We start from the raw sequence: 16,352 nt of genomic DNA on the forward strand, positions 1-16,352 counted from the left end.
AGAGGCAGAGAGAATCTTAAGGAGGTTTCATGCACAGCACAGAGCCCGTGCAGGGCTTGATCTCATGACCCTGTGAGATCATGACCTGAGCAGAAATCAATACTTGGACGCTTAACTGACTGAGCCACCCAGGTGCCCCAGGAAACCATGTTTAAAGAAATAAAAATATTGTAACAATTTCCCTATCAGAGAATACCAATAAAAGGAAGCCATAAAAATCAAGTGAAAACACTGGAGTTGAAAGGACAAAATAAAATAATTATAGGGACTTAACACCAGATTTGAACTGCCAGAAGAAAGAATCGGTAAAATTGGGCATAAATCAACAAATATTATCCAATCTGAAGAACTGGAAAAAATTTAAGAAAAATAGAAACTCAGACTTGTGGGATATCATCAGCTATACCAACATACTCATGACGAGAACCCCAGAAGAAGAAAAGGGCAGAAGAAATATTAATCTACATATCCAAGAAGCCTAGTCCAAATAGAATAAATAGAGACCTATATTTAGTCATATAATAGTCAAACTGTTGGAAACCACTTCCAGATAAAGACTAGGAGAATTTGTAGCTAGCTGACTTGTCTTACAAGAAATAAATAGGAAGTCTTTTGGCCTGGATTAAGTCTGAATGGTAACACAAATCCACATAAAGAAATAAAGAGCAGTAGTAAAGGTAATTATATAGGTTAACATCTACTTTTTCTATTTTAAAAAACAATGAAAGAACAAATAATTATAAAACCATAAGGATTATACCAGTAATGCAAGGTAGTTTTCACATCAGAAAACCAATTAATATAACACATTAATAAAGGATGAAACAACATGATTAATAGACACAGAGAAAATATTTGACAGTATCTGATAACCATAAAATCTCTCAACAAGCTAGCATTAGAAGGAAACTTCCTCTGCCTGCTAAAGGGCATCCACAGGAAACCCGATAGTCTATATCATACTTAATGCAGAAAGACTGAATGCTTCCCCCCTACAAGACTGGGATCAGTCTAGATGTCTGCTTTCACCCCTTCTATTCAACATTGTACTAGAGATCATAGACAGTTACATAGTGCAAGAAAAATAAATCAGTGCATCTAAATTAGGAAGAAACAAAACTGTCTTTATTCTCAGGCAACATAATCCTGTATGCAGATAATCCTAAGGATTAATGTATGTAATGTATTTCTGTATATTAATATTTGCCACCTGAATATGAAGCTAAGAAGAAAAAAGTTCTCTTCACAATAGCTTCAAAATTAATAAAATATTTGGGATATTTTTTTGAAAAAGAAGTGTAAGACTCATACAGTGAACTTCAAAAACAGTGCTGAGAGAAATATATAACTAGATGGTAAGACAATCCATGTATATGGGTTAGAAGATACAATACTATTAAAATAGAGTTGCTCCCAAGTTGATCTAAAAATTCAATGCTATTCCTATCAAAGTCCCAACGCTGTTCCCACCCCTCAGAAATTGGCAAGCTGATCCTAAAATTTATATATTAAATTGAAATAAACCAATTGCTAGAATTTTGTCTTTTTGCACAAATGATACTGGGACAATTGAATGTCCACATGCAAATAGATGAACTTAGACTTTTACCTCACATCATACTCAAGAATCAGAAATGATCAGAGACCTGAAAATAAGAGCCAAAACTATAAACCTTTTAGACTAAGACAGGAAAAACAATTTCATCTTATAAAAATTTAAAACTTCTGTGTACTTCAAAAGACACCATTAAGAAAATAAGGCCATAAGTGATAAATGGAGGAAAATACTTATAAATCACTTATCTAGTATAAGATGTGTATCCAGAATATGCAAATAAGACATAACTTAATAGTAAGATGACAATTTAAAAAAAATGGGCAAATAACTTGAGAAGACATTTTACCACAAAAGAACATGTGAATGGCTAATAAACACATGCAGAGGTATTCAACATTGTTTGTTACTTTAAAAATTTTTTAATGTTAATTGAAGTATACAGTTGATATATAACAAATTAATTTCAGGTGTATAATATAGTGATTCAATAATTATATACATTATAAAATTCTCATCATGGTAAGTATATTATATTATGAACTATATTCCCTACACTATACTTTGCATCCCTGTGACTTATAACTGGAAGTTTGTATTTCTTAATCTCCTTCACCCATTTTCCCAAGTCACTACCCTTTAGGCAACCCACCAGTTCTCTGTATTTAAGATTTTGGTTTTTGTTGTTTGTTTTGTTTTTCAGATTCCATGTACATGTAAAATCATATAGAATTGTCTTTGACTTATTTCACTTAGTGAAATATCCTCTAGGTTAATCCATGTTTTCACACGTGGCAAGATTTCATGCTTTTTCATGGGTAGTATTCCACTGTGTATATATACCACTGGTATCTTTATTCATTCATCTATAAGTACACACTTGGGTTGCTTCCATATTTTGGCTATTGTAAGTAAAGCAATAAACATAGGGATGCACATATCTTTTCAAATTAGTGTTTTTATTTTCTTTGGGTGAATACCCAGGAATGGAATTATTGGATCATATAATATTTCTATTTAAAATTTTTTGAGGAACCTCCATAATGTTTTCCAGAGTGACTGCATCAATTCACTTAATTTGGTTGAGTTTCCACCAACAGTATACAAAGATACCTTTTTTCTCTATATCCTCACCAACGTTTAGTTTTTCTTGTATTTTTGATACTAGCCATTCTGACTGGTGTGAGGTAATATCTTATTGTTTTGATTTGCGTTTCCCTAATGATGGGTGATGTTGAACAACTTTTCATGTGTCTCTTGGCCATCTATATTTCTTCTTTGGAAAAATGTCTATTTAGGTCCTCTGCCCATTTTAAAAATTGAGTTGTTGGGATCCCTGGGTGGCGCAGCGGTTTGGCGCCTGCCTTTGGCCCAGGGCGCGATCCTGGAGACCCTGATCGAATCCCACATCGGGCTCCCGGTGCATGGAGCCTGCTTCTCCCTCTGCCTGTGTCTCTGCCTCTCTCTCTCTCTGTGTGTGCCTATCATAAATAAAAAAAATTGAGTTGTTTATTTTACTATTGAGTTGTATGAGTTCTTTATATATTTTGGATAACAATCTCTTATCAGAAATATGATTTGCAAATATCTTCCCCTATTCTGTATGTCACCATTTCATCTTATTGATGGTCTTCTTTGCTGTACAAAAGCTTTTTAGTTTGATTTCGTCTCAAGAGATTATATTTTATTTTGTTTCCCTTGCTTGAGGAGACAGATCCAGGAAAATCGTCCTTAATTTGTTCAAGAGATTGCTGCCTATATTTTAGAAGTTTGATGGTTTGAGGTGTCACATTTTGGTGTTTAATCCATTTTGATTTATTTTTGTATATGATTTAAGAAAGTGGTCCAGTTTCATTGTTTTGCATGTAGCTATCCAGGTTTTCCAGCACCATTTATTGGAAAGAGTCTTTTTCCAATTACATTTTCTTGCCTCCTTTGCCATAGATTAATTCATCATGTATATATATGTCTGGGCTCTGAATTCTGTCATTGATCTGTGAGTCTATTTTTGTGCCAGTACCAAAATGTTTTGAACACTATAGTTTTGGAGTAATCTTGAAATCTAGAATTGTGATAGATTTAGCCTTTTGTGTGTGTGTGTGTGTGTGTGTATGTGTGTGTGTATAAGCAATGAACTTTTTATTTTGTTCAAGTCTTTTCATGTTTCTCTGTTTACTAAATGGCACTCGAGTCTGCCTAAGACAAAAATAGTCAATCCAAAGGTAGGCTTAATCACAAACTATTAACACTATTAAGGGGATCTTGCAATTGTGCTGGATGCAAGATCAGTTATAATAATACATCACTTAAAATAGAAACAAAAGCTATGAAATATCTGAAAATTAACTATATAAGAATAAAAATACTTCGGATTTCCAAAGACAAAACTTTAAAACTCAAAGGATATTTGAAATCATATGAATAACAGAGAGACAGTCCATGCTCGTAGGTTATAACTTAATATGACTATGTTTGTTTTTTTCTAAACTATTTTAAAAATTCATTTCATTCCCAATCAATATTTTGTTAGGTTGAAGATGTCTGATAAGTAAAGGACATTATGGTAAGTTAGTAGACAGCTGACAGAACTGGAGGATATTTGCCATTCCCCAAAACAACAATAAGCTAATATTGTGAATGTGTATGCAAATAAGCAGCAAGAAAATATAAGGTAAACCAACAGGAAAATAGGCAGAGACTGTGGTTTTATACAAGAAAGATAAAGACTGGGATCCCTGGGTGGCGCAGCGGTTTGGCGCCTGCCTTTGGCCCAGGGCGCGATCCTGGAGACCCGGGATCGAATCCCACGTCAGGCTCCCTGTGCATGGAGCCTGCTTCTCCGCCTCTCTCTCTCTCTGTATGACTATCGTAAAAATAAAAAAAATTAAAAAAAAAATTAAAAAAAAAAGAAAGATAAAGACTAATTAGCATAAGAAAGATGTTCAAAACCTCATGAGTAACCAAACAAGTTCAAATTGAAACAAGAGAACAATTTGTACTTGTTATATTAGCAAACATCAGAAAGCTGGGTCATGTCCAATGCTGTAGCTTCATAACATGTGGTAACAGTGAAGACTGTTAGAGCCACTCTTGAAGACTAATCTACCACTTCTTAGGCAAAGTAATAAATTATATACCTGCATATCTCCTGGGACAGCATTACCAAACCTAGGGAATCACAAAGCAATTCTCTCATAACTTTGTAAAATGACATACGTGTTTACTGCAGTGTCATTCATGGCGGCAAGTGGTAGGTTTGGGGGCAGCCTGAGTGAAACTAATCCAGAAATCAACTAGTAAACTGTGGAAGGTGTCTTCATGGAGTTCCATACAGCTCTCAGAATAAATCAGATGTACATTCAGCAGTGTGAGTAGATCTCAAAATAATAGGCAACTTCATCTTTAGCTCTCCTCTTCTCTTCCCATGTCCGCTCTGTGCTCTTGTTCTTCGCTCCAACAAGTACTGGGCAGCAACCACGAGCCAGGCACTACCCTCACACACCATGCCTCCACTTCTGGCTGGGTCCCTAGCCTTTTTCTTTCTCAAGATTGCTTTGGCTGTTTGGGTTTGCATTGTGGTTCCCCAAAAATTGTGGGATTATTTGTTCTAGTTCTGTGAAAAATGCTATTGGTATTTTGATAGAGATTGTGTTGAATCTGTAGATTACTTTGTATAATATGGACATCTTAACAATATTCTTCCAATCCATGGAATATCTTTCCATTTGTGTCATTAATTTTTTCATCAGTATTTTATACTTTTCAGGGTACAGGTCTTTTGTTAAAAGACCTCCTTAGTTAATTTTGTTCCTAGGAATTTTTTAAAAAAGATTTTATTTATTCATGAGAGATAGAGGGAGAAGCAGGCTCCATGCAGGGAGCCCAACGTGGGACTTGATCCCAGGTTTCCAAGATCAGGCCCTGGGCTGAAGGTGGCGCTAAACCGCTGAGCCACCCAGGCTGCCCAGGAATTTTATTCGTTTTGGCACACTTGTAAATAATGTTGTTTTAATTTTTCTTTTTTGCTACTTTGTTATTACTGTATAGAAACACAACTGATTTCTGTGTATTAATTTTGTTTTCTTTAACTTTACTGAATTCATTTATTCTAGTAGTTTTGGTGGAATCTAGGATTTTTTTAATGTATAGTATTATGTCATCTGCAAATAACGACAATTTAACTTCTTCCTTGCTAATCTGGATACCCTTTATTTCTTTCTCTTGTCTGATCGCTGGGACTAGGGTTTCCAGTACAATGTTGAATAAAAGTGAAAGAGTGGACATCCTTCTCTTATTCCTGGTCTTAGAGGAAAATCTCTCAGGTTTTCACCATTGAAGATGATGTTAACTGTGGATTTTTCATATATAGGCTTTATATATGTATGTATTTATGAGGGAAGTATGTTCCTTCTAAACCCACTTTGTTTTTATTTTTATTTTATTTTTTTAATAAATTAATTTTTTATTGGTGTTCAATTTACCAACATACAGAATTATACCCAGTGCTCATCCCGTCAAGTGTCCCCCTCAGTGCCCGTCACCCACTCACCCCCACCCCCCGCCCTCCTCCCCTTCCACCACCCATAGTTCGTTTCCCAGAGTTAGGAGTCTTTATGTTCTGTCTCCCTTTCTGATATTTCCTACCCATTTCTTCTCCCTTCTTTTATATTCCCTTTCACTATTATTTACATTCCCCAAATGAATGAGACCATATAATGTTTGTCCTTCTCCGATTGACTTACTTCACTCAGCATAATACCCTCCAGTTCCATCCACGTCGAAGCAAATGGTGGGTATTTGTCATTTCTAAAGGCTGAGTAATATTCCATTGTATACATAGACCACATCTTCTTTATCCATTCATCTTTCGGTGGACACTGAGGCTCCTTCCACAGTTTGGCTATTGTGGACATTGCTGCTAGAAACATCGGGGTGCAGGTGTCCCGGCGTTTCATTGCATCTGAATCTCTGGGGTAAATCCCCAACAGTGCAATTGCTGGGTCGTAGGGCAGGTCTATTTTTAACTCTTTGAGGAACCTCCACACAGTTTTCCAGAGTGGCTGCACCAGTTCACATTCCCACCAACAGTGTAAGAGGGTTCCCTTTTCTCCTCATCCTCTCCAACATTTGTTTAAACCCACTTTGTTGAGGTATTTTCTTTTTATCATGAATGGATGTTGAATACTGTCAAACACTTTTTTTTAAGTCTTTTGAGATGATTATATGGTTTTTATTCTTTTTGTTGATATGGTGTTTCATGTTGACTGATTAGTGAATATTGAATCATCCTTACATCCTTGGAATAAGTCCCAGTTGATTATGGTAAATGATCCTTTTAATGTATTTTTGAATGTGGCTTGCTAATATTTTGTTCAGGATATTTGTACCTGTGTTCATCAGGGTTTTTTCATAGTGTCTTGTCTGGTTTTGGTATCAGAGTAATGCTTCATAGAATGTGTTTAGACACTTTTCTTCCTCTTCTATTTTTTTGGAATAGTTTGAGAATAGGTATTAGCTCTTCTTAACTGGTGGAATTCACCTGTGAATCCACTGGTGGTCCTGGGATCTACTTATTGCCATTTTGTTAATTGTTTTCTGGTTGTTTTTGTAATTCCATTCCTTTCTTCTTCTCTTGTGGTTTGTTCTCTTCCCTTGTGGCATGATGGCTTTCTTTCTTTAGTGCTATGCTTGGATTCCTTACTCTTTATTTTTTTTGTGTGTTATAGGTTTTTGGCTTATGGTTATTATTGGGTCCATATACAACCTCCTCTGTGTATGGCTGGCTATAGGCCAATTTTAAATTGGTGATCACTTAAGTTTGAATACATTCTAAAAGCACTAAATTTTGCCTCCCCACCTACATTTTATGTACTTGATGTCGTATTTTACACCTTTTTATTTTGTGTATCCCTTGACTAGTATTTTGTGGATATAATTGGTCTTACTACTTTTGTGTTTTAACCTCCATACTGGCATCATAAGTGATTAATATACTACCTTTACTATGTTTCCTTTTACTTGTGAATTTTTTTCCTTTCATAATTTTCTTCTAGTTGTGGCACTTTCTTTCCACTTAAAGGAGTCACTTCAACCTTTCTTGTTAGTCTAGGTTAGTGGTGATGAACTCTTAACTTTTGTTTGTTTGGGAAATTCTTTTTCTCCTTCAGTTCTGAATGATAGCCTTGCTAGGTAGAGTGTTCCTGATTATAGGTTTTATCCTTTTAGTACTTTTAATATATCATGCCATGCTGGCCTGCAAAGTTTCTGCTGAAAAATCAGCTCACAATCTTAAGGGGTTTCCCTGGTATATAACTGATTTCTCTTGCTGCTCTTAAGATTTTTTATCTTTAATCTTTGAGATTTTAACTGTTATATGTCTAGATGTGGACCTCATTGGGTTCATCTTGTTAGGGGCTCTCAGTGCCTCCTGAACCTGGGATGTCTATTTCATTCCCTTGATTAGGAAAACCTTCAGCTATTATTTCTTCAAATAGATTTTCCACCCCCATATCTCTCTCCCCTTCTCTTGGGACTTCAGTAGTGTTAACTTTATTATGCTCGATGATGTTGCAGATGTTCCTTAACTTATCCTCATTTTTAAATATTCTCTTTTCTCTTTGCGTTTTGCTTTGTTGCTTTCATTACCCTACCTTCCAGATTATTGACCTATAAGAATAGGATACTTGTTCTATTGTTGATTACTAATCTGTTGTTGATTACTTTGTGGTATATATTTTTTTTATCTTTTTTTAAAAAAAGATTTTATTTATTCATGAGAGACAGAGAGACATAGGCAGAGACATAGGAAGAGGGAGATGTAGAACTCAATCCTAAGACCCCGGGAACACCACCTGAGCCGAAGGCAGACGCTCAATCACTGAGCTGCCCAGGTGCCCCCATGGTATATTTTTAATTTCAGTTATGTATTCAGCTGTGATTGTTTCTTTTTAGTTTTTTAAAAGATATTTTCTGTCTCTTAAGTTCTCACTGAAAACTCTTCTCTAGGGTCCAGTGAATATCTATATGACTTCTACTTTGAATTCTCTGACATGTTGCTTATCTCTGTTTTGTTTAGTTCCTTTTTTGTGTGTGTGGTTTTTGTCTAGTTCTTTCTTTTGGGATATATTCCTGTGTTTCTTTCTATTACCATCATAAATTACTGGGGAAATGTAAATTAAGCTGCAGTGGGATACCACTAAATGCCTACTATAGTGTCTCTAATGAAAAAAAAAGTGTTGATAAAGATGTGGAGGAATTAGAACCTTCACAAATTGCTGATGAGAATGTAAAATGGTACATCCACTTTGGAAAAGTTTGTACTATCTTAAAAAGTTAAAAATAGTTTTGCCATATAACCTAGCAATTCTTCTCTTGGTATATACCTAAGAGAAATGAAATATATATTCATACAAAGACCTGGCCATGACTGTTCAGAACAGAAATTTTCCCAATAGCCAGCAAGTAGAAACAACCCAAATATTCATCAGTTGTTGAATAAATAAACAAAATTTGGTATATCCATATAATATGATTCGGCAATAAAAGGAGTGAACTAATACATGCTGCAACAAGGATGAATCTCGATTGTTATGTTACATGAAAAAAGCCAAATGCAAAACACTTTATATTGTGCCATTATATTTATATAAAATGTCCACAAAAGACACACCTATGGAGACCAATAGCAGATTGTGTGGTTGTCTGGTGATGGCAGTAAAGATTAACTGTAGGTGGGCTTGGTTGATATTTTTGGGGTAGAAATGTTCTATAACTGGATTTTGGTGATGATTGTACAACTCTGTAAAAGTTACTGAATAATTAAAAAAATGTAAGATGGTGCATTTTGTGTTGTACAGATTAGATCTCAGTAAAGGTGTTTTTAAAAAGTGTACCTATGGACTCCACTGATATTGGCTATATATAACCAAGGCTCCTTAGAAGCTGCTTTTGTTTCTAATGTTTGTAAAGCTGTAAGCAGGAAAACTCCCTTCAGATTCAGAGTGTTTACTAGAATTTCATATTGGTTACTTTTTAGATCTGGTAATTTATGGACACAATGGGGGCAATGTAGGACCTGGGTGGGAGCCCAGCATTATGGAACCAGTATCGAGGTGTTTGGATGGTACAGTTTGCTGATTTTTAGTTTCAAAGCTGTCCTTGGATTTGTGTGGGCAAGTTACTTTAAAAGGATCCTAGTGCAATTTGAAGACAAAACCTCCTCAGGATTCATGGAGATCATCTTTAGGGAAGATTTTTATTTGGGTACAGGCCTCACATTATCTTGGCCGTGCCAGTCCCACAGCAAAGGTTCCCCTCGAGACAGATATCCTCTAGATACATGGGCCGATTCTTTACATTCTTTAAATATTCTGAAATTCTTCTTCTGCAAAAATTCTGATTATTTTTCATTAGTCTTTTCTTCTTTTTTTTTAAAGCAATAAGCCTTATTTTTTAAAAAAATTTTTTTATTTTATTTTATTTATTTATGATAGGCACACAGTGAGAGAGAAAGAGGCAGAGACATAGGCAGAGGGAGAAGCAGGCTCCATGCACCGGGAGCCCGACGTGGGATTTGATCCCGGGTCTCCAGGATCGCGCCCTGGGCCAAAGGCAGGCGCTAAACCGCTGCACCACCCAGGGATCCCCATTAGTCTTTTCTTTAACCTTTATTGTCTCTAAATGTATGGTGCTCCTAACTGTATTATAGGCTGTCAAAAGAGCATGACTTTGGAGTCAATCATGTGGTTTAAATTCCAATTCTTAAGTTCCTAGCCATTTGACTTTAAGAAAAGTTTCTTAGCCTCTCTGAGTCCTGCTCTTTAAAATCTGTAAAATAGAGATAATTATACCCATCACAAAGGGTTATGGTAAGATGAAACAAGGTCATGCATGTATGGAAATCCCTTAGCACAGTTAGCTGGTATATAGTGTTCTCTGATTGTCAGAATCAGATAGTGGAGTGGGTACAGAGTATGGATTTTGGATCCTGATTTGTAGCCCTTCTTTTTCACTTCTAGCCAAGTGACCTTGGGCAAGTTCGCTAAGTTCTCTGTGCCTCTGCTTCTGCATCTATAAAATGGGCATATTGAAAGCACCTGATTAGACCTGTCCACAGGTTAAATGAGTTAATATAGGAAGTATTAAGAATATTAAGATATTAAGATATCACATGATAATCTCTATGTAGGTGGCAGCTGCTGTTCTCTCACCAGCCAATACAATGCCTTATTCCCTTGGGGCAGCATGTTTGATTTATGTGGGTTAAATGTGTGGGTTATAGGGATACAATCATGGTCACCCCAAGGTTGAAAAGAGAGGTCTACTTGGTTTGGCTGGTGGCCCACCAGTGGTGGCTTGTGAATCCCCTTTCTCACTACACCATGTGCATCTTCTCTTTCTGTGCTGATTCAGAGTGGGCACCTCCCCCACAGAGGAACAGAACTATTCTTGGTTCAAGGTACACTGGTGGTTGACTCCTCAGCTGGAATCAAATCCTTAGATCCTCCCATAGCTGTGGACTCTCTAAAATTCCTGCATGCAGCATTGTGGATTATGATGAGACTCCTATAAATATATCTGTTCTGCATACTCCCTTGCAAATCCTATAAAGTTGAAGTATGAAGCCCTGGGTTGAGGCAGTGGAAGGGATCTACTCTTGTCTTCCTTTGTTTCAAGGACCATCTCCCTGGAGACTGGTTTAAGGCTTTGGGGCCCTTTAGAATACATGTAGGTTAAGTGGCCTTGATTTATAAGTAATTACCACTTCTGCTTTATTTTCAGCTGATTACTTACCTTGGAACCAACCAAGACGAGAGCTGCTTCGTCCAGAACACCATTACCGGCCAGCATCAACCAGGTTTGATAGTAGAACTACACACCAGGATGACTATTCTGTAAAGGGCCTAGTGAACACCATGAGCTGTAAGCCTCTGGCCATGCCCAAGCTCTGTAACATACCGCTGGAGGATCTGACTAATTACAAGATGAGCTATGTGGCCCACCCTATGGAGAAGCGCTTTGTGTATGAAGCAGAGAAGTTCAGACCCTGTGAAATCCCCTTTGAAAGCCTTACCACCCACAAAGAATCCTACCGGGGCCTGATGGGAGAGCCAACCAAGAGCTTGAAACCTCCAGCCAGGTCCTGTGGTTTAGACACGACTTTCTCTAACACCACCGAGTTTCGAGATAAGTACCAAGCGTGGCCCACACCCCAGATATTCTCCAAAGTTCCTGTCACTTATGTCCCTCCTGAAGAAAAGATGGACCTTCTGACAACAGTGCAGGCCCATTACACATACCCTAAAGGTGCCCCAGCTCAGTCCTGCCGACCGGTGCTCTCAGTCAAGAAGGGTGGCCACTTTGAAGGCTCCACTACCACCAAGGACGACTACAAGCAGTGGCCTGGCATGCGCACAGAGCTAGTCAAGCCTGTTCCCCAGTTGAACATTCCCACTGAGCCCTTGGATTGTCTGACCACTATGCGGGCCCACTATGTGCCCCACCCACCCATCAATACCAAAAGCTGTAAGCCTTCCTGGGTGGGCCCCCGAGGAAATATCCCCGTGGAGGGCCAGACCACATACACCATCAGCTTTACTCCCAAGGATGTGAGCAGGTGCCTGGCTTCATACGCTGAGCCCCCTGGCTACATCTTTGAGGAAACAGATGCTTTGGGGCACAGGATATACAGGCCAGTTTCCCAGACAGGCTCTCAGCAGGACAGCCGTCTTTCTGTAGATGATTCAGAAAACCCTAACCAGCGGGAATTGGCAGTGTCAGCCTGATATTTAAAAATGGTTACTTAGAAATTGCACAATACTTTTAAAAGCAGGTGATTGAGAGTTATTCATTGGCCAAAAAAGAATTCCCCAAAATGGAAAAAAAAAAAAGAGTCTTCTTCATAATTTCCAGGACACTTGAATAAAATGAGAATCGCTTGACTCAACGAAAATGACATTTAATCACGGGCTAAGTATTCCCCTTAACCCTCCCTTGGCTTCTTCCCCCACTTTGGTCCCTTACCTTGTGCTGATGGAATCAAAGTTGGTCTCAAGGGTTCTTCTCTGAACCAGAAATATTTTATTGATGTAATCACTGTATGAATTGACATGATAATTAACCCTTGCCAAGTATGAAGTGCTAAAGAATAAATTTTATTTTTGGGGGAATGAATCTTCAGGTCTATGTGTTTACCATTAAGTGATGATTATGGAGAGAAGGGGCTGTGTTCCTTGGGACCTTTGGGGAGATTTCAGACTATAGCCCCCATTGCATCCCAATGCTGGTGGGAGTGCCTTGGACCCATTCTGGATTTTGTGTTCTCTCTGCCCAGGGCTGCTTTGTTTGGCTTCTTCCTACCTTTTCACACCATGACATATGAGCAAGATAGTGCTGTCTGAATGAGACTTGAGTTTCTTTAGTCACAGGAAGTGGAGAGAGGAGAAAGAGATCCTACAGCAGTTCCAGGGGAGCATGGATCTATTGGGTCTCTTTACACCCAAACCAGTGCTGGCTCTGATTCCAGGGTGAGGAAGAGGAAAAGGGACCCTTGGCAACTGGGTAGTTGGCAGGCTCCTCCTGGCTATGAGCTCCTCCACCCCTGTGGGTTCTTCTAAGTGTCTGGAGCTGGAAAAAATTGCCCTATACTGGGATGGTTCTTCTAAGGCTAGATCTGCTTTTCCTAAAAAGACAGCTGTGACCAGACTTGTGACAAAACTTGATGCAGTGATGAGTTGGACCCTGCCCTGGAGGAAGGGCCGGAAATTTCTCTTTTGGGTCTAAGGCTTGATTCTGAGGCAAAGTAATTTGGTGTTTTTTTTGTTTTTGTTTTTGTTCTTGTTTTTTTTTTCCTAATTGGAAAGAATTGAGGAAAGATTTTGTCCAAGAGGACCTATGCTAGGGTCAGATGGGCTCATGATGTGGGTGAGCCTCACTCAGAGGGGTGCAGCCTGATATCAGGATCACTTACCTCATTTCTGAGTCTACAGAACCCCAAACATACTCCATGGTCTAAAGAAACTTGGGAATGGTGTATAGGGGAGGGAGGAGATTTCAGCTCAAGTCTGGAGACTTGAGTTTAGGCTCAGTGCCTGGTTCATGGGCGAGAAACCTGTATCTTTTATTTAGGTCCCATCTTTCCAGGACTCTTACTTACCTGGCCCAAACCTCTCAGGTCCCTCTGCCTTGCAGCCTCTCTATGAGGTTGGTTTGTATCACTGGGTTCTGATAAAAATCATTTAATCCTCTTCTTGCTTCTATGGGGTCTGGATACCTGCCTCTATGGGGTAGAGAGGCTCAGAGAGGTAACGCACCTTGTCCAAGACCACAGAGCATGGAGAACCAAGGTCAAGACTGGAACCCAGGCCTTCTGATTCAAGATCCAGTGCTCTTCCCATGGCACCAGGTACCTCCCATCTGCTGTCCCAAGTTGCATGGCTCCTTAAGCCACATGACACCACATTTTCTCTGAGCTTCTTCCTGGAGTACATTAAGCTAAAGGAGAGCACTAAGGAGGGTAGGTTTTATTACTTTCATTTTGTGATTTTTTTTTTCCACAAATTAGAGAAATAATGGCAGTTGACTTGAAAAGCCACACAGTGCTAAATGTTTATAAAAATGCCACATTCTCTTCTATTCTAGCTCTTGGCCTCCCCCATCATTGCTTCCCAGAGAAGAATTTAAAATTATTATATCTGTTTCTGTTACTATTTTCCTTCATATTCCAAAATCATATGCATATACTATTGTCCATTGACTTATTGATTTTAGATATGGTCTGTTTTGGTAGATTGGGAATTTTAATTCCCTTACACTGCCTGCTTTTCTCTCCTCAGTGTAGTTATAGGACAGTGCTTGGTATATCAGGACCAATAAGCTTTTCTAATATTTCTGATGACTGCAAAGAACCTGAAGAAGGATGAATGGACCTGGCTGATTAGAGTGCTAGTTCTCTTGGGGTGAGGAATTTCTTCTGAGTCTTTCCTTTAGGACATGTGTAGGGGTTACTCCATGGTGACCCTGGGCCAGATGAGGCACTTAGAACATCCCTGCCTGCCAACTTCTCCCAGAATTAAGGAATCTACTCTCTCCTCCTATCTGTCTTTTTTGGGGTCTCAAAATATCCGTATTATGAAAGTAAAAAACTCAGAAAACACAGAAACTATATAAAGCTATTATGGGGACTAGTGGAGCCCAGTGGTGAGCAACATGTAAGGAGAAAGTCCAGCAGACCTGGGCTCACTTCCCGGCCCTTGTCACCCACTAACTAGGAGACCTTGGTCAAGTTCTTTAAAATGTGACTAATAATATTGGCTCCATGGCTTCATTGTTTGTGTCGAATGATAGAATATATGTCAATCGCTTAGCCCTGGCTTATGGTTAACTCTAATTAAACGTAGATGAGGTTGATGGTGATAATGATGATGGAGAAGAAGGAGGAGGAAGAGGAGGACGACGGGGCTGACTTCTGTCTACCTGGATCTATTCATGATTTTATTGGCCATGGTTTACAAGTGTGAAGGTAAGCAGGATTGCTCAGTTAATTTACAAAGGAAAAATATTCACTTTTCCCCCATATAGTTATATAATTGTTGTGAGTTGGGGTTGTTCCGTTGTGCTTCCTGGAAATGTCATTTTAGGAAGTAATGGGGGTTGGGAGGAGGGAAACAGGGTGAGCTGAGCAGATGGGGCCTTGGCTCCCCTTCCTTGCTCTGCCATGGCAGCTTCTTGCTAATGAGTTCTGCATATCCGGCTTCCATGTAAGAGTTCGTTGGAAACACCTCTGTTAAAACACTTGTACACATGTGCATATACTGCTCTAACACCTGATAGGATCGTGTTTGACAAACCCTAGAGATGAAAGGCTTCAAACACGTGGTCTTCTTTCGGAAATATGGAAGAATTTATAGTTTATATCGTATAATTTTTCACTTGTGATAATGAACTGGGAGCTTCGTAATCTACCATGGCCCAGCATCTCAAGGCTTTATGCATATTAGAAAGAAAAATTACTGGAGAACAAAGAATTTGGAAAATTCTAATGGCCAAGTAGGGAACCTGCTCCAGTGGAGAGCCCAGTATGCTCTAAGGATGAGATTCTCGGGAAGAAAACAGGGATAGGACTTTTGAAGCCAAAGATGGCAAGCTCTATCTTATCAGAGGAAAGCAGAGTCTCCCAGTGTGGCTAATGGGCTGTGGCTAGTGAGATTTGTTGGTGTGGAAGCCCTGGGCTCGTTGGACAGGCTCTGCTGGTTTGGCGTATGGTGCCCAAACCATGTGGTGTGATGGATATGGCATCTGCTGGGATGAGGACCTGTTGCCCACGACGGTGACTTCCTGCCTGTACTGTGCATAGGTAGGTCCTATCCTGTGGTTCACTGGACGGTAGGCCACCTGCATGAGTGAAGACCCAGCACAGTACTCTCATTTTTTTGGTGATTAGGAACCCCTCTCTATTTGCCCCCCAATTATGGTATAAACACAGCACTAAGAACAGGTTAAGGGACCCGGCATTCTGATACTTGTTGCATGTTCACAAGGGCCAATGTCTTTAAGGGCGAGCCTTTTTTCTTTTTTTTTTTTGGCTTGGCTCTAAGATCTTAGACCAGGTAGGGGCTGGAGGATGGAGATGGTGGGCCCATCCTAAGTGGTTCTTTCTGCCATCCCCATTGTTAGCACCCTACCTTCTATGGTAGGTGGTGTTTCTGGCTTCAAGCCCCAGCCAGGCTCTGCCATGAAGACCTGCTCCCTATCAGCTCTAGCTGTCCAGGGACAGTTTTGTTTGAAGCTGGGGCTTCCC

General features: G+C 39.1%; 1 protein-coding gene across 1 annotated transcript in view; it reads left to right on the forward strand.

Moving 5' to 3' along the window:
- SAXO1 (stabilizer of axonemal microtubules 1) overlaps nt 1–12,339 on the forward strand; it is a 28,996-nt gene extending 16,657 nt beyond the window's left edge. Inside the window, exon 3 of the mRNA XM_055302824.1 lies at nt 11,336–12,339. Coding sequence (XP_055158799.1) covers nt 11,336–12,339 — 1,004 coding nt within the window. The remainder of the gene's footprint in view (nt 1–11,335) is intronic.
- The last annotated feature ends 4,013 nt before the right edge of the window (nt 12,340–16,352 follow it).

This window comes from Nyctereutes procyonoides, unplaced genomic scaffold (genome assembly GCF_905146905.1).
Source record: "Nyctereutes procyonoides isolate TBG_1078 unplaced genomic scaffold, NYPRO_anot_genome, whole genome shotgun sequence".
NCBI classification, from domain to species: domain Eukaryota; kingdom Metazoa; phylum Chordata; class Mammalia; order Carnivora; family Canidae; genus Nyctereutes; species Nyctereutes procyonoides.